Source organism: Calliphora vicina, chromosome 2, assembly GCF_958450345.1.
Source record: "Calliphora vicina chromosome 2, idCalVici1.1, whole genome shotgun sequence".
Lineage (NCBI taxonomy): Eukaryota > Metazoa > Arthropoda > Insecta > Diptera > Calliphoridae > Calliphora > Calliphora vicina.
This window is the reverse complement of record NC_088781.1, coordinates 102,058,231-102,081,984: the sequence shown is the minus strand read 5'-3', so window position 1 is coordinate 102,081,984 and position 23,754 is coordinate 102,058,231. Positions and strand designations below refer to the sequence as shown.

The window sequence follows — 23,754 nt, the reverse complement described above, 5'->3', positions numbered from 1 at the left end:
CATAATATCAGACGATGATACCAGCTGCGATGAAATTTTAAAACTTAAAAGAAAAAATGAACCTGGGGAAGATGGCATTCCGTCAGATCTCCTTCAGACTAACCCTGCAATGTCAGCAGACATTTTACAACCCTATATTCGAGATGCTTGGGCAAATGATCAGTAGCCTAGAACATGGACAGAAGGAGCCATCATTAAGCTTCCAAAGAAAACCGATTTGACCAACTGCGATAACTGGAGAGACATCACCCTTCTTAACACTATTTACAAAGTAATGGCTATAACAATAAATAAACGACTGCAGTGCGTTGAGCAGGCACTGAGAGAAGAACAGGCAGGTTTTCGGCCACATCGGAATTGTTTAGATCAGACAATTACTCTTCGTATCATAGTAAAACAGTCTGTAGAGTGGCACACACCGCTTTGTTTAGTCTTTGTCGACTTAAGAAAAGCATTAGACTCTTTAAAACGTGGCGCAATATGGGACGCATTAAGACCTAAGGGCGTACCAGCAAAATTAACAAACCTCTACACCAATTCCTCACTACAAGTTCGTCACAATGAGATGATAAGTGAATCCTTCAGCACAAACACAGGGGTAAAACAGGGTTGTCCTCTTTCTCCATTGCTTTTTGAAGTGGTACTTGTTTAAGGTAATGTTAAAACTATCGGCTTTGGAAAACATCTGGAACGCTTGGATTTCGCAGACGATATCTGCCTCATTCAATGACATGCAAAGCAAAGTGGACGATTTAGTCAAGTTAGCATTGAAAAGACACATGCAATGCGAGTTAATAACGTTACCGATAACCAATTCAGAATAAACAAGTAGAGAGCTATATTCGGCTGTGCCGAATCTTATACACCCTTCACCAAATTATCCTTTAAAATATTTTTTTTAAATAGTTTTAGGTACGACAAAAAAAATTTTTTAATAAAAACAAAATTCGGGTTAAAAAATATTTTTCCCGATTTTAACCCATTGTAGGTCCAACTTACTATAACATTATCTACATCGTTGCAATGGACTTTGAAATATCTATCATTAGATATCCATATTGTCTATATTAATGACTTAGTAATCCAGATATAGATCAAAAATAGGTAAAAAATCGAGGTTGTCCCGGTTTTTTGCTCATATCTCCGTTATTTATGGACCGATTTTGCTGATTTTAAATAGCAAACTTCTCGAAAGCATGTCTGACAGAATTATTGAAGATTTGGATCCCGAAGATATCTGGGGTCTTCAGAAAATTTATTTCAACAGACAGACAGACGGACATGGCTTAATCGACTCCGCTATCTGTAAGGATCCAGAATATATATACTTTATAGGGTCGGAAATGAAAAATGTAGAAATTACAAACAGAATGACAAACTTATATATACCCTTCTCACGAAGGTGAAGGGTATAAAAACCAGATGATTAAATTTGCAAATCATTTTTGTTATCTGGGATGCATGATGTCATTTGATGGTGGTGTGCAGGAAGATGTGTCTACTAGACTAAAAAAGGCAAGGTCAGCATTTAGTCGCCTAAATAAAACATGGAAGTCCCCATAAATATCACAAAACACGATGATCCGCATATTCAATGCTTGCGTAAAATAATATATGTATGTCGTATATTTTGGCTAAATAAAATCATAAACACAGAGCTCTGGAGGCTAACAAAGGAAGAACCAATAGTTCGTCAAATAACAAGAAGAAAATGGAGATGGATAGGACATACTCTTCGTAAATCTATTGGCAGCGTTATGAGAGCCGCCTTAGAATGGAATCCCCAAGGAAGTCGTCGCTCCGGTCGTCCAAAAAATACATGGCGTGGAACAATTTTAAATGAACTTAAGAAAGTTAACAAATCTTTTGATGAAATTACGTTAATTTGTAATGATATGTTCCCAAATGGAATAAATAAAGGAAAAAAAGAAACGTCTAGTCTAAATCTGGACAGTGCAATCAGGATACACATCTAGCGTTGTTTTGGATTAATTAGTAGTCGCTCGAAGAAGATCTATTGTTGGATACAAACATAGATCCCGTTGTGAAACCTTGACAGCCGTCACTTTCCTCCCATTCTTTTGTTTTAAAGAAGGTGTAGATTCTATCCAAATCACATTTAGGAAGACAAGTCATGTTAATGAGTATTTATAGTCCAAATATTCTTCTTAATCCACCTAATAAATCGCAAAACTGCAGAGAAGATGTTCAGTTGTCTCCTATTCGTCGTCGGCATTGCAATTTCTTTCAGATATCCCGTAATCAGCCCTAACCTGAGATAGTATCAAATTCAACTGCTCCAAATAGATATCACTTTCGATAATTTCATGTAATATTGATATTTCGGTGAGTATTAGGATGACAATCCACGATAGATGAAGCAAGATACAGAAGAAGTTAAGTAAAAAATATAGTGAGGGACAGATCTGAATGGATAAAGTTTGTTTAGGCGCTATATGATCGAAGGGAACATATATTTATATGTTTTTGCCTTGATGGAGTAGTCCTAAGTACCCATAATATTTTCGAACCTGCTCTTGTTTGTATCTTCTCTAACGCTAACTACCAAATCGCTGCCTCATAGAATTTGTTTGATTAGAACATCGTCTTCCCTAGTTAAGACTAATTGGACAAATAAGTTTTATAATAGAGTATTAGTCCAAGAAAGTTTTGACAGTTCTTTGGTGTTTGTGATATACAGATAAGATCCATTTTCATCCGTCCAAAGAGTATCTGCAGTACTTGTCATATTTTATCATTATTTGTACAACCTTTGTGTCATTGGGTCACAATATTTAATTTTATGCAACCCACTACAATACGAAAAATCCGAAAAGAAATACAAGGAAGCAAATAACAAAGAAACAAAATTCTTCCAAAACACCCCAACCACCCTTAAATCATCATGTATTCATCATAAGCAATTTACTAACACCCCAACTGGCCCTTACTTTGGCTTTATCTTTCTTATTCTCTCAAAAACAATTCCCTTTCCCCTCCCAGATTTTAAAAAAAAAAAAATATTGTATAACAGGCTGCTTTATTTCTGTGGAATGAATACGGTTCGTGTGAAATACGGCCGTAGGCACCTTTTCCGTATTAAAATTTTGCTACATTTTATATTTTATTGATTTCAATTTTATTTTAATTTAAATTTGCCCATGGCCGTTTGAAGAAAGTTTTTTGGCGCTTTTTCTTGTTTCAGTTTCATTTTATTTTTTTCTGTAGTTTCACCAGTGAGTGAGTATTCACCAGAACGAACGTTTGTTTTGCTTCCTGTTGGAAACAAAAAATTGTTGTTCTTCTTTTTTTTTCACCAATAATTGCTATGGAAATTGTTTTACAGTTATTGAAGTTTCTTTATTATTATTCACACATATTTATTTTTTATTTTTTTCTTCTTTTTAGATTTAGTTGTATAAATAAGAAATTGTTGTTAATAGCAGTATAGTATTTATGAACTTACCATCACTGCATTGCGTTTAAAGTCCATAAAGTTTTTCACCTCTGCTGCCAGTTCACGCAAGAGTATGATGCCATCCTTTCGTTTTACCTCGATGTCGTTGTCTTTGAAACGCTAAAAGTAAAAAAAAATAATAATGGTTTAATTTAGTTTAATTGTTAATTCATTTTATTGTTTTAAGTAAATTTGTTACAGCTTGTTTATTTTGTAATTAAAATTGTTTTAAAATCTTTAATTATGAAATATTTTATTATGCAACTTCAACATTCCAGCATATAAACACTCTCTAAAGTCGGTAAATGAAAACGTTGGCAATTTAAATTCGTTTAAACCAAGTATGAAAGTATTGTCGGTCAACCCCGATAATTAAAAGTACATCATTATAATCAGTTTTCTTTTAAAATTTATATGAGAGCTATGACTAATTATGGACCGACCGTCACAAAATTTGGTGGCATAATCAAATACAATAGGCTTTGTCCTTGGGAAAAGTTTCTGCCAAATTTTGTCGAATTATCTTTGAAATAACGATCTATAGTTTGATTACAAGGTTTGGACGGACATCGCTTAATCGCTTCAGAAAGTGATCCTCAACTTCCAATTACTTTTTTCGAAGAAATGATCCGTATGAATCTTATTTTTATTTTTAAACAATGCAGTGCGTTATATATATTTTGCCAATCCGTGAAGACAGTACTTCTTGATCTAACGACAATAATAGAGACTTACATCATGGAGAATATGCACTGGTATATATCTTGGATTTAGAAGGTACATTTAACAACATAAAGCCTAATATAATTGAAAGGAAGTCAGCAGTTCTGGTTGCGATCAAATAGTGAACGAATGGAAAGGTACTTTTGTAATTCGTGTTAAAATGTATGGAACTGTCTGCCCCGCTATTGCGCCAAAGAGACGTAATATCAGCAACCCTATGGAAATTCTTCTGGCTCTTGATACCCTTTGGAGTGGGTATAGTAGCATATACTCAACATCCCGATACTCTCTCTGTTGAAATGAAATGTGATCTCAGTAAACGGGGATGGTTCTATTCATAAGGAGAATAATACCGAATTTCCTAGTCCGTGAACTCGGGGAAAATTCCTAATTCCATCAATAAAACGAAGTCTGTAGTTGCGATTTTCGTTTATAAACATCAACTTCTAATCTGAAAGACATGTATTCCACTAATGTATTCATGTATTCAACCACAAATAAATTATTAGACCTATTTGGCGATAATCAATCTTGGAACAAGAACGTACATATGAACTCATGCTTCATTCACAAATCGGTTAAATAGATTAGTGGCTGTGAGTATTACAGGAACTAAAAGGTCTACACCTGCCGAAGCAATACTTTATTCGCAGAGCAAGTTAATAGAAAAGTGGCTCTGAATATTACTGGAGCTCAAAGATCTACAGTTGTCGAGGCAGTATATAGAATACTGGAAACTTTTCCGTTGCATCTCTAAATAAAAGAATTTGCACAATTAGGACTCAATTCAGATGAAGACAGAATTATCAACTCAATATTAGAAAATTCATAGAATCATTTTTGATATGCTAGAACACAAAAACTAATTACATAACGCTTGAAGTGCATTCTGACAAGGAGATCACCACAAGTATCCCGCTTAAGAATAACTGGGAGTCCTTAATTCATAATATTGAAGTATTTGACGGCTCAAAGGAAGAAAATATATGGAATGTTGAGTTTTCTGTGAGAATTTGGAGTATATTCCAAGCAGAAATATGTTCAGTATCTGAAGATGGTAGGCTCATATTTTATATCCATATTCATAAATGGTCAGGCTTAGTAATATAAATATAAGATCGAGTGTAGTAAACAGTTGCCGCAGAAAACTACAAGTTCTTAACCAAAAACAGGTAGTGAAACTGGGTACCAGTTTACAATAATATTAAAGATAATCCCCAATATTTAAAAACGATTATTAAAGAGAACAATGTTTAACGACATGAAAAAGTTCTCATTAATCATTGTTGAGTTTAAGGCGAATTTATATACAAGTTGGTGTCGGTGGCGAATTCAGGCAAATACGAGCGAATTCATGCATTTTTTATATATGGAGTTTGACATTCGAAACAACGAGAGAGTTGTTTTGAATGTCAACCTCTGACACCACCTGATACATAAATTCGCCTTGGTTGACTTTAATAATAATTTTTGAATATGGCGGAATGAAACTGCGGATGAATTAGTACGAGCCGGAGGGGATCTTGGTACAGACAGCGGCCAATCCGGCCCTTACTTTGTATACATGACGATTAGTTATAAATTCAGAATCCATGCAGACACATTACGGAATAATTCTGCGAAATGTATACAGAAGTGTATCCTAGGTATAACTAAACTTATGTATATTGAGGATGTATGTATGTATATATAATAGATGCTTCCCAATGAATATTCCACTTTGCATATACTATACAGAGCAGAAGGGTGTAGAGGAAGGATTTAGTAATGAAGTGAACTTTTTTTTTATTTAAATTTTAATACTCCTTCCTTCTTGGGGTCTTGCCTGTCCTGGTTTTTATTAAAGATACCTTCTTTGACAATGAAATCATGATTTCAACACAATTTATACAAAAAGATTTTAACATACACCCTAATTGAAGATGCTATAATGTTTGCCGCAAAATGATGAATTGGGACTGGATGTTCCAATAGGGAGGAACACACACTACGAATAGTTAAGCTTAATCAATGTTTAAATAATTTTTTTATATGAAAAAAAATATATTTAAACATTGATTATGCCTTAACTATGTTTAAAATTTTGATAAGTTACCCTGCCTAAGTAATATTGAAAACAATCAACTTGAAAATGCGAAATCAAAATAAATATTGAGATAATACAAATTGAAGATGAGAATTCCAATTTAGTATGGATTTCAACTAAATGAGAATCATAACAATTCTTTATAATACAAATTTAATTATTATTAATGTATGTAATTGTATGGCTCATTTTACAGAATTCAACAAACTAGATTGACATTGATTGAATAAAATTTGAAAACACTTCATTAATCTCATGGCCAGATCAGGTGCTTATCATACAATCTTCCTAAATTTAGCCAAGTGCGGTTAATAATTTATCAGTATAACCCTCACACCTCACCCCATCCAAACCCTCTTACAAAACACACTCATTAGCTGTTACTTTCTCTCTCATACCTATGAGTCATATTTGACTAGTAGTTGTTTGTTGTAATTTTTTTTTGGCAATTAATTTTTATTTTTAGTTTGTTTTTATTTGTACTCGTGTGCTCGTCGTACTCGTGTATAAACAACAGTTTCCAGTCGGACAGACAAGGTTACATGAAGGTACCCGGCATATTCCTGCAAACATAGACAGACAGACAGACGCTACCGATTTCAAAATCAAGAGAATCATTTGTAATCTGCTTCAGTATGTTACTTACTATGCAAGGGAGTCTGTATTTGTGTGGAAGTACACTATAGTTGAAGGGACTAAAGTGGGAATTCAATAAGTGTGTGAGTGGTTTTTTGGGGGGTACATGTGGTTGAATGGCGGCACAACAAATAAAAGCAAATCGTAAATCAACGTAAGCCATACAACAATGTTTTTTGTGTCTGTTGGTTTGTTGGCTGTTTTTTTTTTTTGTCTTTTTTTGATGATGGGGAAAATTACAACAAATATAAATATTTTTTTGAATAAATGCTAGAGTGAGGATGTTACTACTTACTACCACAATTACTATCGTGAACCCTGTATATGTACATTAGGGTGGCCTTTATTTAGAACGTTTTGAATTTTCGATGCTCCCAAGGTCTACAATTCTTCTTTGTTATCTTAACACCAAATGATGAAAATCTGAGCATAATCGAATAACGTTGAAAGGTTGCTAATTTTATTTGAAGTTTCGAGTATTTCGTCAAAGTAGCAATATTTAAAAATAAATAAATATTAAATGTTGAAAAAAAGACAATTAATAATATTATCAGGCCTATCACACATTTTGCTCGGAATGGTTTCAATTCCGTAGTTTTTATTCCGATCGATTTCGTTTTAGGTTCTTCAGATTCCGTGTAACTAATTAATTAAAAAATATTTAATAATTCTGTATTTCTGATTTTAATTTGACAACGTTTTTAATATTAAAACAAAAGTGAAGTTTTTGGTACAGAAATTGATTAAAATTTTTAGAAAAACAAAGAAATATCAATTCCACTTTGAAAACTGTAAGTGGTTTCATTCCGAAAGAAATTTTCGTTTTACTTTTTCTGAAGAAGCAAAATGCGGAATTAATTCCACTTTCGATCGGAATGGAATTCTGTGACAGGCCTTTATATTATAACTTGATACCGAAAAAATATTAAAATTTTATGCAGATCTCAAATACCAAATTTTACTTTTTCAAAATTTCTTTAAACGAAATTTCAAAAAATTCTAAACATCGATTCGAAAGAAAACATTTTCGTAACACAATGTATTAAACATACAAAAATTAATGATTTCCTTTTCGAAATGAGTTACAAAATAACCGCCTGGTCTTTATTCCAATTTTGTATACAAATTTTAAATAAACAGTAAAAAAAATCTTTAAAATGTGTGTGTTCCAACTTGTTTTCTGTGTATTTTTGTCAGATTTTAATTCCCGGGATTCCAGACAAAAAAATCCCTGGAATCAGGTAGTGAAAAATACGCAAAATTCCCGCGAAATTTGTACCGAGAATTCCAGGGATAAAACCCTATTTGCAATCTCTAAACGTTATCGGATTTAGCTAAAATTTCAGCATTTGGTTTTTAGATGACGGACAATAACATAGTGCAACACGAAAAAATATAACCATATACTGACACAACTACGTGATAACAGACAAAAAAAGTGTCTCCCAGTTTTGCCCAAAGTCATGCACATTTTTCATGGGCCCCCAAAGATTTGGGGCTCATATCTCAATTTCATCGGTCCAAATTTTTGTTAACTCCGATTTAAAAAATTTTAATGCCATTCAATAGTAAACACATTTAAACTAAGGTAGCCAAAAAATTAGATGAAAATATTGTCAATTGTGTGCATGCTGTTAAAGTCAAATATTTTATGTCATTTTATAAAAAATGTGATTTTTGTAAATTTGATCAGAAGTAAATTATCATTACTCGCAAACTATTATCGATAAATTTGAGTGGAATAAAAGTGCTTAGGGTCAAAAGGGGTTAAACTAATTTTACTACCAGGAGGAAGCCCAAAGTGTCCTCTTTAAGCCCATATATACTTGTTGACCTGTTTTGACCTGTTTGTTGAACACTTTTTTCATTTGAATGAAATTACTCTCAATTTTTTTTTTTTATTTTTATTTTACCTTATTTTTATTTGCTTACAACTTTTTTATAAGTAAAGCTGATGCAAAAAATAAAAAAATCCGCATTTTCATACTAAATCTTATAAAACATTTAAAGTTCAACTTTAGCTTTAAATTTCTCAACAACTGTTGAACCAAAATTTAATGAAAATGTAGAAAAATTCAAGAAGATATCTGTTCATCAAAAAAAATTTCTAAAATATCCCTATCGTTTCAAAAGTTACAGAAAAAACAAAAAAAAAAAATTTAAAATTTAAAAAAAAAAAATTAAAATAATCGTAAAATTTTTTTTCCAAAAAATTAAAAAAACAACTGGAAAAAAAATAAAATTTTGTTTATCTAAAAATATTTAAAATTTTTAAGTATAATTTGGTGAAGGGTATATAAGATTCGGCACAGCTTACTTGTTTTTTATTATTTTTGTAACACAAGCATAGTATCTCAATGTTGAAGAAATTAAAAAAAAAATAAATTAAACAATTTTCCAGAAATTTTTAACTTTTGCTGCTACATAAGCACTACCTATACGGTATTAAGAATCATTCCTAGGAAATTCATATGTTCTAGAAAGTTGTTTATTGAGATTTTAGGTACATTTTTGTGGTTAATTGTTTCCTTGAATTTTTAACGGTTTGCTAACTATGGACCTGAACAGGGGGAAAAAGGTAAAAAATATAATTTTTTAAAGTTTTTTGCTATCCAACTGGAAGTTTGATTCCGATATGAGCCTGAGAAAATTATACCTTTTTTGCAAAAATGACACAGAAAAAAGTGCATGACTTTGGGCAAAATTGTGAGACACTCGTGTTTTTTTAGGTATTTTATCACGTTGTAGTGTCCGTATATGGTTATATTTCCATGACTTAAAAAATTACACACAGTGTAATTTTTGTCCTTGGGAGCATAGAAAACGTCAAAATAAGGGCCACCATAATATACATACATTTTATCATACACTCATATACATATACGATTACTATTTTATGAGTGTTTTGACTTGAAAAGTACGAGTATTTAATGTATTGCAAACAAACAAATAAAACATATTTATTTCTTTCTCTCTTGTCTATGCAAATATTTATGTCTGGCCCTGTCATTTAACCAGGATCATGTTCTACAAAAATTGTTTAAAGTAAATGCATTTTTGTGTACATATGGGGATGTGGAAAAGACTATCAGCTCGCAAAGACAGTATCTCGTACGTTCAAATAAAAACGTTTAATAAATATACATTACACTTAGAAAATTATAAAGGAAATGAAAATAATATTTATTTGATTAAAGCACGATATTTTAAATAGAATATCTCAAACATAAACTAAAATAAAATTAGTTTACAAGCTTAAAATGTTCTAGAGTAGTGGCCGGCATAAAGAGAACATGGATCATTGACTATAATAAAATGTTATGCACTTTATTTTTCTGTTGCATTCTGATCAGCCCAGTCTGATCAGTGCCCATCACTGCTCTAGAATACTTGTAATTATTTACTTGGTATCTTCGTAAAATTAATTTTAACAAATTGACATACTTATATAAAGTCTCCTGCTTTGCTTAGTTTGAACTGCACCGAAATGTTGGAAAAATACAAAGTTTGGGTAATCGTTTACAAATACATACATCTTTTGAACTGCTGCCATTTTTTCTTTTAGTGTACTTTCACACTACCACAGTCTCTGGTGCAACATTAAAATGCATAAATTATTTTATTATTTTAAATTTAAAATACAATGTGAAATGCTTTTGTTACGGCAAAAAAAAGTAAATAAAATAAAACACAACACAACAGACTACAGGATACAAAAGTAGTTTTTAAGTAAGTGTTTTGTGGCAACACTAAAAAGCTAAAGCAGATTGCGGTTTAAAAGACGGATGAACTTAAAATGTTAGCTACGGATATGAGTGTGTTCACTGCTATACTTTTCTATGTACATATGTAAAACTGGGTGCGAGCCATTCTTTGGTCATAATTAAATTACAGACATTTCAAAATCTAGACAGTATTTTAATTAAACATCATTTAAATAAATATTTGCAAAATAATTTAAAAATTTATGAAACAAGTCTGAATTTATACATCTAAACCAATATTCAATATTGCATGAATATTTGAGTTTGAGCAAGATTTCTTATCATTAAAGTTTAGACAATGTTACACCAAATATATTGTTACGAAATTGTACTTGAATTCAAATATAACGATTTTAAGGGCTGATTTAAAAGTAGCATAATGCTTTCAAATAACAGTGCTGCAATAGCAAACTGTAACATATCTGTTGGCATTATTAAATAAAAGCTTTCAGTTGGCCATTGATCGTAAGTTGGCAACGTTGTTTGCTGCGACCGTATATTCGAATTCGAATATTCAGTTAAATAACATTGTAGAAATAGAGCTTTCTAGATGGTAATGCAGTGTTATAAATAGTGGCAGAGGTTGCAGTCGTTAGTCAGTTTATCAGAGACGCTATTCGAATAAAAATCAACTGAGTACCTTAAAGTGTGCTGTATTTTTCAAGTGAATTCGTGTACATTATAAAGTGTCTGTATTTCTGAGAATTTATAAAAGTATATAAAAAACAAAAACATTAAGTGACTATATAATTCTGTTGTTGTACATTTGAATAAATAAAGAGTTGTTACCATTTTCAAACTTTTATTTGCATTCAAAAGTATCCGGTTTATTTAAAGGAAATAAACTAACGTTTTGAAAAGGTTAAAATATAACAATATGCATTAATAATTACTAAAGTTTGTTTCACTGAAATGTTGGCCCATTTATTAATTATATTAATGTTCTAATACAATAATATAAAAGAAAGAGCCAGGCTCAACAGGAGATACATAGCTAGATCTTCAGTACGATCATATCGAAGCAAATGTTATTTTGTTCCTTTATAAAACCCTAAAATTTCATTATTGGATCAGATCTACGAACAATATTCCAGCAGTTCCGAATAAGTGCCCTGAACTAGTGGTTTTACCTAGAGTTTCCAAAAAACCGAAGAATTTCAAAACAGCGGATTCGGTTTTAAAAATTGAAAACCTATCGGTTTTTTTCGGTTTTGTGATAATTTATTAAATATTAAGTATTAAGTTGATAATAGAGGAACTATATTGTTCAATCAGTTGATCTCATGTAGGTTCATATGTAGAAGTGTGGGAAATTGGTACTTTTTCTTCTAATACTTTAAGTTAACTATCCATTTTGACACAGAATATTCTACATGTCACAATCCATATCTTCTGATTGGGACGATATTTGCACCAAGTTACAAAATATTTGTTTTGATAGATATGCCACTTACATCCCTCTAAGCGACCAAAAATATCTTAAAGAAATGGACCTAAGCAATAGATTTGTTCAATTCCTCACAGTTCTCAGAATGTTTAATAGTCGATTTATTCCCTAACATCATCCCCAATTGGACTTCCCAAATGGAGTGATTGTAAAGTAAAGCCAACTTCCACATATTCTTGTGGAAGCAATGAGTTTTCTCCGACCTTCTAGCCACCTACCTCGAAATATGAATAACTACTTGCTGGTGTTAAGGCAGCTAAATCACCTACTCCGGGAGCAAATTCATCTCTTATTTTATCCCTTATACAAGGAAATCCTAAACCAACATGTGAGGTTGTTTCAATGCGCCTTTCTCTGTTCTCAACCTCGATGACGGGCTTTTCCAGAGTACTCCAAATGCCGAACAAGGCCCCAGTCAGCCCTGATGACACAAGACTCCTTCTAGAAGGAATTTTTTTAAAAGGCGAGTAGTTGAATACATTATTTGCATCTAGACTAAAGATGTTTTAATAAGTAATAGGAAATCGTTACTATATTTTCGTAACAACACCTTTGCAACGTTATAACAACACTCTTTCATTGTCATTCTCGTCAAATTTGATTTAGTTAGTCCTACAGCTCATTCAGGGCTTAGAGGCAAGTTTCTAGGGGCCTTTTTTATGGTATGACCGATACATTTTCTTTTCTTTATAATGTTTTTGATGGAAGAATTACTTATAACATTTGGCTAGCTGATTTTAAGGAAGGCGGTTTGCGACGTTTTGAGTCCAATACTCCGTTAGTTAATTTTATTTTGATCAATATAATGGTAGATATACAAACGTTTTGAAACTGATACCATTTTCTTTGCCAATTCTATACTCGATCTGGGAAACAGAACTTATCACCAACCTCAACCTGTTCGCTTCCAATAACAACGAGCTTGATAACTTTAATCGTGATAGATTTGTCCTCTATGTCCTCTAAATCCTAAAAATCGTATGAGCAAACAACATCAAAATCAGGCACAAACAATTGTCTATAATGTTGCTCATTTGGAATATTCTGGAATATTCTGGATGGTTCCAGTGTCATGTTAAAGAGTTGGGATGTACGAATGGATGTTCGGAGTTCCTTCACACGTCATGTATTTAGTGAGTTAGGTGTGGCCTGGTGCAAGGTTATTCAGACTTCGAAGATTCATAGCGATCATCCAAACTGGACCACATGACTAAGCGGAGATTCTTTCTTATCTTAAAAGCAGAAATGTAAGCCCATCGACTCAAGGTTGTATGTTGTAAAGCCCTCGTTTCTGAGTATTCGACAAGAAAGTGAGTTTAAATTTCTAACAACTCCACTGGGACTGAAATCCCAGTATCGAGAGTTTTGGGGAAATGCTGGAGTTAGAGATGATGCTTAATCAAACTCTAATTTCGTTCGGAAAAACTAGTTTGCAACTATCTACCCACTACTGGATGCTGTAAAATTTTCCTTTTTAAGGGTGCGATAAGAACGGCAGTTGAAATTCAACACAAAGAATTCATGGATCCATTGCATTTCATTATATCTACATAACTTTATATCATATCATATAACAGTGACGGTAAAAATCATGAAAAACTGGAGCTTTCGATGATGTGTGATAAAAATTCAACAACCAGCGTTCCGCTGCTTCAAATTCACTAGAGGAGGTAAGGCCTCCGATTTGTTTCGCAATCTCTTCAGAAAGCTGAATGCAAAAATATATAAATGGGTTAGATCGGGAATATGTTGATGTAACAGTTATGTGTGGGTGATTCTTGTGTATCTGCAAAGAAGAAATTTCTGCATATCTACGAATGGTGTCTTCATTGCTGAGGGTGTGACAATAAAGGCAGTTGAAATTCCTAACAAGCTATTTATATCTCTTTGCATATATATTGCAGTGACGGTAAATGGCATGTGTCTCACAGATCATGATGAATGTTATGTTCTGAATTCATTGACGAATATACAGTCGAGACTGCTTGAGAGTCGAGTCCTTCAATATCAGGATCCCAAGAAGCTATACGAATGTGTATATTGTTGCTAATAGACACAATATACGTTTGCGAAGCATTACAAAGCTTGTAATTAAATCGCAATAAAATCGCAAGAGGAGAGTTGTAGTATTCACCGTTCCCCCCACAAAATATTAAAAATTCATGGAAATTTCCTTTAGATACCCAACCAGAATGCTGCTGCCCTCAAAATCTAAAAGAATTTTTCAAAAATAATTACTAAAAACCCTGAGTATATTTCCAAGAATATGAGTTTAACTTTAAAATATTTTGTTCCTTGGAAATTGTGGCCAAAGGTAAATTAATGAAAACGAAAAATAAAATGAACTAAAAATTTGTTAAAGACTAAAATTGTCTATATGGATTTTCCAGCTCATATTTATAATTTAGTGGGTTGTTGTGCCATTTTTGAAACATGTTCTTAAACAAGGGATTTCATGGAATCCATAAGCAAAAAAACTCCTTATTCCTTTCAATTTGTTTGTCCTTGTTAGTTGTGTTGTTGTTGTTGCTGGTTTTAAATAAAAGTATGCAAGTGGTTTATGTGTAACATCAGTATTAGCATCAGCAACATTTTTGACGTTGTCTTTTGTTTTTTTTTTTGCTCCTTTTTTATGTTTGCCCCATACAAGGAAACATGAACGTGCCAGGAATTTTATTAATTTTCCTCTCATAGATAGATTCAATACGGCACAGAACGAAAGAAACAAACCAACGAACGAACGTACATAAGTATGAAAATATAGATGGATAAATGAATGTTTGAAGGAACGAACGAATGAATGAACGCACGGCAAACATCATTTTAACAAACTCTAGCTGAACTCAAATCGTGCCGGTGCTATATTGCGTTTCGGTGTTGTAGCTTCTTTTTCTGGTGTCTTGTCGTTTTTTCATCTATTTTTTATGTAGATGGGAGGTGTGTTTGTAGGCACAAATTCATTATGTATTTTATTATCCTTGTACAAGCATAGAAAGTATGGAAGAGCCTTTAAAATAAGTGTGTTTGTTGGTGAGAAAGTGTCTGTGCTGCAACCCGCATGAGTTAGAGCAGTGAATTAGTACAGATATGATCTGAAAAATACTTGTAATTTTTCCTAGAAGTAACAAAACAAGTTTTTTTCTTAGTATTCTGTTAGGAAAGTCCTCTCTCCAAAGCACTCCATTTTGAATGAAAGGAAAATTGTTAAGAATTTTCTCAATATTTAGAGAAAGTCCTAACAAACATAGATTTTCTATTTTACAGTTATTAAAAATTACATGTTTTGTAGAACATTCGTTTATTTGATTTTGAGCTAATTCTGTGCAAAGAGAATTGGGTTTCAATTTAAGTTATCTAATATTATTATCACCACAACTGTATGGATTTGTTAGATTATATAGCAAGTAGTATATTCCAACATGATGGAGCATTAGTTTAAACTACTAAAGTGCTAAATCTAGTACATATTTGTTTTTTATTCATAAAGTAAGAATTTTTATTTCAAATGTTTTATAAGAAACAGATTTGTTTAGAAATTTATACGCTTCATCATAATTAATATAAAAAAGTAAACATTTTTATAAGTTGTATAAGTAGTTGAATCGATTTACTGTTGCCCTTCTGTCCGTTTGACTGCTGAAATAAATTTTTCAACATCCATAAATAAATTTAAAAAAATTTAGTGATTGAAAATCAGCTACATTGGTTTAAAAATGGCAGAGTTATGAGCTATCATACAGATATATAACAATTGTTCTTAATAAATATAAACTTATCAACAACAATGTATAAAACCGTTTCGAAATATCAAACAAAGTCAAAATACTCTCAGCCTAAGGTGTATCGGTGAAGAAGATTATTATATGAATTTTAAATTTTAGTCCAAAAATTTTTTATTCGAAGGACACATGACATTTAACAAAGATTTTGGGCATAAGGTCATCGCTGCTGTTTTAAGCATTGCTGGCCGTATTTCTCGAGTAACACGAACAATGTTGGAGAGGTGTCAAATCGCACGACCTTGGAAGCCAATTGACAGGTTCATTTCTAGAAAGCAAGTTATTGTCAAATTTTGATTTCAATAAATCGATGTTTGCGGTCATCCATATTTTCAAACATAAGATCACACAGGTCAACAGCAAAAAAAGGCTTCACTAACCACTGTATAGATTTGATGCATCATGATCACCTAAGTACAAAAATGGTAACAATTTTCAATTCTATGGATAGATTTTTTTTTAAATTTTTTTTCTAAAGTTGTGAATTTTTTTAAGACGTTTCTCCACATAATTTATGATAACTCAAAAAGGGTTAGTCCGATATTATCGAAGTAAACTTAGAAAAGTTCAAATTTATATAACATTTAATCTGTTTATATATATTGCGTTTTAATCGGCTCAGTTGTTTCGGAGTTATAATAACAAATTAAAGCAAAAAATATATTTTTTACGTGAAAATAGCAAATTTTTGGGTTTTAATAAAATCTTAAAAAATCGAAAACGGCAGAAGTTGTTCAGGTTTATTACTTTCTCACAAATCCGCATATAATAGCAACAAAATGAGATATCAGAGAAAAAAATCTATTGATTCCTTTCGAATTTATTCACAATTAAGTGAATTCGCTTATTTTCTGAAAATTGTATTTGCGTACAAGCGCTCTTAAGGGTTAATTTCCATTTTTGTGCTGTTATTGTAAATACTAGACTTCATGTTATATTTTTCTTAAGTTTCATCAAAATCGGCCCAAAAATATGTAACATTTCGCTATCTTTTCATTAGAAATTCCACATATTGAAAAATTTTACCTTTGACTTTCACGATTTTAAGGTTATCGTTTTCCGATATTAGTAAAACTTTCAGACCATAATTAAAATTACCAGGATTATAATATTATTAATAAGTTTTACTTAAAATTAATAACATTAAGGAAATTGAGCTCATTCGCCAAAATATGGCCATAAAATTAGTTTTTCTCGAAAATCGCAAAATTTATATCATAGGTACGGAAAAACTATAGGAGGTATTGACATACTTTGTTCACATTTTTATTCCCTACTATGGTGTCAATAAATACCCATGTGATGATCAATAAATTCAAAAATTTGTTTAACAAAATTTTTAAAAATTTTAAAATGGAGCTTTGGATTTGCAGTTAAAAAAAAATAATTTTTTTTGGTCATACCTGCGAATAGGTTAACGGTTTCTTACTAAGACAAAAACTCATATACAAGTAAATTCTTGATATATTTTTAATTTTGTTCCTACATTTCTTGTTCTAGTGGCCTGAGACACATTAATGGCCTGCCGAATTTTTAATAACTTTAAAAATTTTTAACCAATTTTTGTCTTTTATATCTAATTAGAATGACAATTACGTACATATTTCGATTCTTTTAAATTAAATTGCAAAAGTAATTTCTTAATAGCTAAATTATTACAAAAACTGCATTTTTTCCCCTTTGAAATCCACCTCAAAACTAAATCGCAAGTCGGCACGGGTTGCAATCATGATAGAAAGACAAAATTTCATATTTTACTATACTATTTCATTTTTTATATATATATAAAACAAGTAAGGAAATATGGTCGGTCAAGACCGACCATATAATACCCTACACTAAGTAAAAGAGCAAAAACATTTTTATTTTAAAATTTCAATAATTTATATTTTTGACTGATTTTCGGAAGGGGGCCTTATGGACCGATCACCATGAAATTAGGTCGTGTGATTTGTGTGTATACCAACATTTTTAAGCGATTTATGCACGTTAAAGTGATTTTCCGAAGCGGGTCTATATGGGAGCTATGACTAATTATGGACCGATCGTAACAAAATTTGGTGACATGAATTTTGTGTATATAAAACTTATTTGGACCAAAACTTATTGACCAATCGCCATAAAATTAGGTGGCATGACTTCTGTATATATGAAACCTGTTTGTGTTGAATTTTATTTGAATACCAACATTTTTAGGAAATCTATACTCATTAAAATGATTTTCGGAAGTGGGCATTATATGGAAGCTACGACTAATTACGAACCGTGGGTCTATATGGCAGCTATGACTAATTGTGGACCGATCATCACAAAATTTGGTGAGGCGAGTTCGGATTATATAAAACTTATTCTTGCTGAATTTGGTTTGGATAACTAAGATATTTATGAGAGCTTAACTATTTTCAGATAGTGCAATCGTATGGAGGCTAGGAGAAATAATGGACCGATTCAATAGACTTCGTCCTTGGGCCAATTGACGTGCTTATACCAAATTTTGTCAAATTATTGTTGAAATTGCGACCTGTAGTTTGATTACAAGGTTTACATGGACGGACGGACATCGCTCAATAGACACAAAAAGTGATCCTGAGCAGAGTGGTATACTTTAAGGTGGAATATTTCTGCACGTTACAAACATCAGCACTAACCCAATATACCCTCCCCACTAAGGTGGTGTAGGGTATAAATAGTAGACATGTATAAATAAATATTTTTTCTCTGCGTGTGACAATGAGCCCCAGAAGGAATTCTGTGCATTAATATAATTTTTTTCACACTTTCAATTCATTTGTCAACTCAATTTTGTCCTTTGTTGTTCACTATTATTGATGTTCTAACAGAAACCAATATATTTATATCCTTCACCTTCGTGAGAAGGGTATATATAAGTTTCAGACCCTATAAAGTATATATATTCTGGATCCTTATAGATAGCGGAGTCGATTAAGACATATCTGTCTGTCTGTTGAAATCAATTTTCAGAAGACCCCAGATATCTTTGGGTTCCAAATCTTCAATAATTCTGTCAGACATGCTTTCGAGAAGTTTTCTATTTAAAATCAGCAAAATCGGTCCACAAATAGCTGAGATATGAGGAAAAAACCAGGACAACCTCGATTTTTAACCTATATCTGGGTTACTAAGTCATTACTATAGACAATATGAATATCTAATGATAGATATTTCAAAGACCTTTGCAACGACGTATATAAGACCATAGTAAGTTGGACCTACAATGGGTTAAAATCGGAAAAAATTTTAATCCGATTTTTTTTCAGCAAAAAAATTTAAAAAACAAAAAAAAAAATTTTTTAAATTTAAAAAAAAAATTTTAAATAACAATTAAATTTTGTTTACCTAAAAATATTTAAAATTTGTATTTTTACATATAATTTGGTGAAGGGTATATAAGATTCGGCACAGCCTAATATAGCTCTCTTATTTGTTCTGGTATAAAATACTCACACCAAAATGGGAGTATTTTCGATAATTTAAAAATAAAACATTTAATCACGTCTGTCTACGATAATATTGTATGTAAAATTAAACTGCCAAACTTTGAGGGATGGTATGTACATGATCGATGAACGAAAAAGTTGGTAATGTATCAAAATCGATTACTCTGTTTAAAGTTAATCGGTGTTGGCAGATGTGCCCCTATGGCGAATGGCCCCCCTTCTACCCTACATTTAAATATTAAAATTTTAAAGTAAATTATAACAAGTGTACAACTTTTTTACTGCTGTTACGATCTGTTTGAAACTTATGACATCGATAGAGAAGGAGATAAAATTTTTAATTATTTGCTGCAGAGATGGGATACAATAATTCAAACAGTAACATTTCTATAGAGGATGACATAATGAAAATAACTAAAACAAAGTGTATTATATTTTTTTAATTTACTATCATTTAAAGTTTATTAATTTCATATTTTCTAGTTCGATTATTGTTATTTGTTAAATAAATTGTAAGAATAATTGCAAATAAACTGAATAAATTTTAACTTTTTTTCATTATGACATAATTTAAAAATCCACAAAGCCATTACTAACGACCTTCTAATAAACATTAATGCAGAAATTAAAGCACAATAAGCTGGTAACTCTATAAAAAAAGGAACTCTATACATATATTTACATACAACAAAAAATACAAGACAAAACTTAGTACATTAGAACTTCAACATGTTTTAATATACATACGTACGAGGCATATACTAAAACAAAAAAGGAGCACATTAAATAAATAAATATGGAACAGCTCATTACTTTTCCTGCATACTAAATACTTTTTATATTTTTTTTATTATTAAAAACAAATACAATATTTCTTATACTCGTTACTAAAAAAAGAAAAAACAAACAAAAGCACACACACACCAACTCACACTCAAAGGATGAGAAAAAAACTGTACAACAGGAAACAGGAACATGTTCTTTTAAATGGTGCCACATTTATTATTTCATTTGTTTTACATGTTACACTCGTATTATTACAATATTCTCTTGTTTTATTTTACTCTTTCTCCTTTACGTACTTGTACCTTCCATTTTCCTGTTTTATCTGTTTCTGCTTCTTCGGTTACTGTTGTTCTTTTTTTATTTTCTCTACTTCATCTTTGTGTTTTTGTTGTTACCATTTTATAGAGTTTTCCTTGAAATGAGAGTGTGCAATGCATACATTCACACATAAACAGGATGTGGTTTATTCACTTGCACACACATTAATATTATTATTGTATGTGAGCTTGCGAGTGTGCCTGCGAAAATGTGTGAGTAATTTTTTAAAAACAAACATTATTGAAGGACAACTGTCAAATGAAAAATTGTGTCAGTCGAAGCGTGAACAATAAATAAACTTCTGTTTATTTTCTTATACTCGTTATTGTATGTATTAGAGTACTAATACTAAATTAATGTGTATATACATTAGGGTTGTTATTATATTATACTTTTTAGATTTGCTATGCTCCCAAGGTAAAATATTGCTTTCCGTCATCTGAAAATCAAGTGCTGAAAGTTTGAGCAGAATCGCATAAAAATAAACGTTAAATTTAAAGTATTGAAAAACAATTCTTTAAAGCTCAAAGAAATGTTCCATGAACAAATTACAGTAAATGGATAATTTTTGTAATTTCTAAAACCTATTACTAGAAAATAGTTTTGAAATTTAATTTCGCCATAATCACATAATTTCACAATTTTTTGATTGTATAATTTATATGTATTCTAAATTGCCTTCAAAAATATGTTTGACTTTGTCCAAGTAAAAAAGTATCTTCTAAATATTTCAATAGGATGCAAAAACAAATAAAGGCTGTTTTTTAGAGGTGGAAATTCTTAAATTGGAAGCGCTATTTTCTGTGACAGCTGATTTGACAGTTCTCGGTAGTTTTGAGGTTAGTTAGGTTTGGCAATTTTTTTCTTGTAACAGCACTCAGGGGATCATCCCTACTCATGCAAAACTTTGTGTTGGAAATAGGTTATAGGAGGGAGAATAGAGGGAGTAGTGTTTGTGGACATTTGATTTGAATTTTCCTGTATTGAAAGTGACAGGAACGATTTCAGGAGGAAGCTTATACCACATACGGACAGTAGGCTAAAGAACGAATTTTCCCTGTAATGTGTTGTGGGACCCCTGTCCGGACGACAACGAATTGATGAGCCCTTGCATGTGTTGCGTGAAAAACTAATGGTTTCGGTACCATTGTAGTATCGGTAGAACAGTGAAACACAACAAACATTGCGACGATGTGTGAGTCATCGCCCTCTCCTGTATGCGGTGGAGTAACTCCAAAATAGACTTCGAATCACCGGAACACATATGAGAGTTGTATTCCATTTCAGGTCGTATATTAGTGGTGTAAATAGTAAGGAGATCAGATGGAGTGAAGTTAGTTAGAAAACCAAGGCACTTGAATGCTCCTTTCGAAACTTGATGTGTTTTGTTCAGCGGACATCGCACTGAATACTAATGCCTATAACAACAAGAACATCTGATTCCTTAATATTGTTACAAAATTGTACTTGAATTCAAATATAACGATTTTAACGATTTTAATATAACGATTTTTATTCGAATTCGAATATTCGAGATTTGACAGTTAAAGAACAATCTAGAGTGCAGATGGCAGTGTTATAAATAGTGGCAGAGGTTGTAGTCGTTAGTGAGTTTATCAGAGACGCTATTCGAATAAACATCAACTGAGTGCCTTAAAGTGTGATGTATTTTCATATGAATGTGTCTGTATTTCTGCGAATTTATAAACGTGTAGAAAAAAATATTGAGTAACTATTTAATTCTGTGGTTGTTGTACATTTTAAATAAATTAACGGCTTTTATTTGCTATCAAAAGTATCCAGTTTATTTAAAGGAAAATATTTACATCACCATCTTCTGACAACACCATCCAGAGATTGTCACAAGATCTTGGTTAAGCGTATCATTCATGTTTCACTTCATTGCCCCAATCTGCTACAGGTTTGGTCTATAATTGAATGAATATGAATGGCAAATGTTGCTGTCATCTGCAAAAGAGTAGATAGGGTTGGAAGCTAGGTTGGTGCTCATAATCGTCTACTCTTAACGATAATACCCCAGTGGGAAAAATATGCAGTAAAGAGGCCTTCCTAAATGCCTCATTTTGCAGACACAAGGACTTCTAGCCTTTTTTAAAAATGTATTAAATTTTACATAAATTTAAACCCTATTACTATTTTAAAGTACGTACTCTCTCCTTTATTTACATATCAATTTGGTTTTGCGCTTTTTTGCTCCTTTTGAGCTTGACAAATTTTCCTAACTCAAGTCTGATGTTTATATTCTATACCACCTTAAATGTTGTATAGATAAATGCATTCTTGTAAACAAAGTACAGGTCGCAATTTTAAAGACATTTCGATAAAATTTGGTACATAATTTTTTTTTCGGCCCAAGGACGAAGCCTATTGAAACTGGCTGAAATCGGTCCATTATTTCACCTAGCTCCCATACAAATGTTCTCCCGAAATTGGACTTTATCCGTCACAAATGTTTAATTACTATCCAAATAAGTTCCATGTTTACGGAAGTCACTCACCTAATTTCATGGCGATCGGTCTATAATTAGTCACAGCTCCCATAAAAGGTGCTCTTCCGAAAATCACTATAATGAGCACAAATCTCTTATAAATGATGGTATACACAAAAAATTCGACACAAATAACTTTATATAGACATAAATCAGATGACCTTATTTCATAGCGATCGGTCCATAATTAGTCATAGCCCTCTTCGGAAAATCATTCACCAAAATAAATTATTGAAATTTTAAAGAATGCAGAGTATTTTATTTTTTGATTTAGACTATTTTCATTTACTCACTTGTTATTAGATGGGGATTTATAGGACTTCTTGAACACATTCTAAGAGCAGGCAGAGTGGAATGAGTATAGGATCTTTTAGAATGTGTAAGTATGCCTTTTAGAAGGCCTACAAACTGAAGTCCTATCATGTTTGACCGCTGGGACGCATCCCGAAAGACGCTGTACAGTGCGCACTGAACACGCGATTGATGTTGTGAAGCGTAGTGTTGGTGATGATTCAAATCCTCATCTTACGCAATAATTAATCTTGTGTTCATACACTTTATGGAAAATTTTATGTAAGGAATTGAAGACTCACGATTATCGTTCGTGCCATACATTTGGTGAATGGACCCAAGGAAACATCGCTATTGATCCACAACTTCATTTGAAAATTGTACGCTTTTGGTTAAATGGCTATATTAATAAACCGAATTGCCGCATTTGGAGCCTTGATAATCCTCAAGCCATTGTCGAAACACCATTAAATTCACAAAAACTCACTGTTTGGTGAAC

At 31.9% G+C, this 23,754-nt stretch overlaps 1 protein-coding gene across 2 annotated transcripts in view; it reads right to left on the bottom strand.

Moving 5' to 3' along the window:
• stol (stolid) overlaps nucleotides 1-23,754 on the bottom strand; it is a 188,999-nt gene that overhangs the window by 59,908 nt on the left and 105,337 nt on the right. For both annotated transcript variants that reach the window (XM_065501229.1, XM_065501228.1), the window contains exon 3: nucleotides 3,467-3,577. In XM_065501229.1, the coding sequence (XP_065357301.1) occupies nucleotides 3,467-3,577 (111 nt within the window). The remainder of the gene's footprint in view (nucleotides 1-3,466; nucleotides 3,578-23,754) is intronic.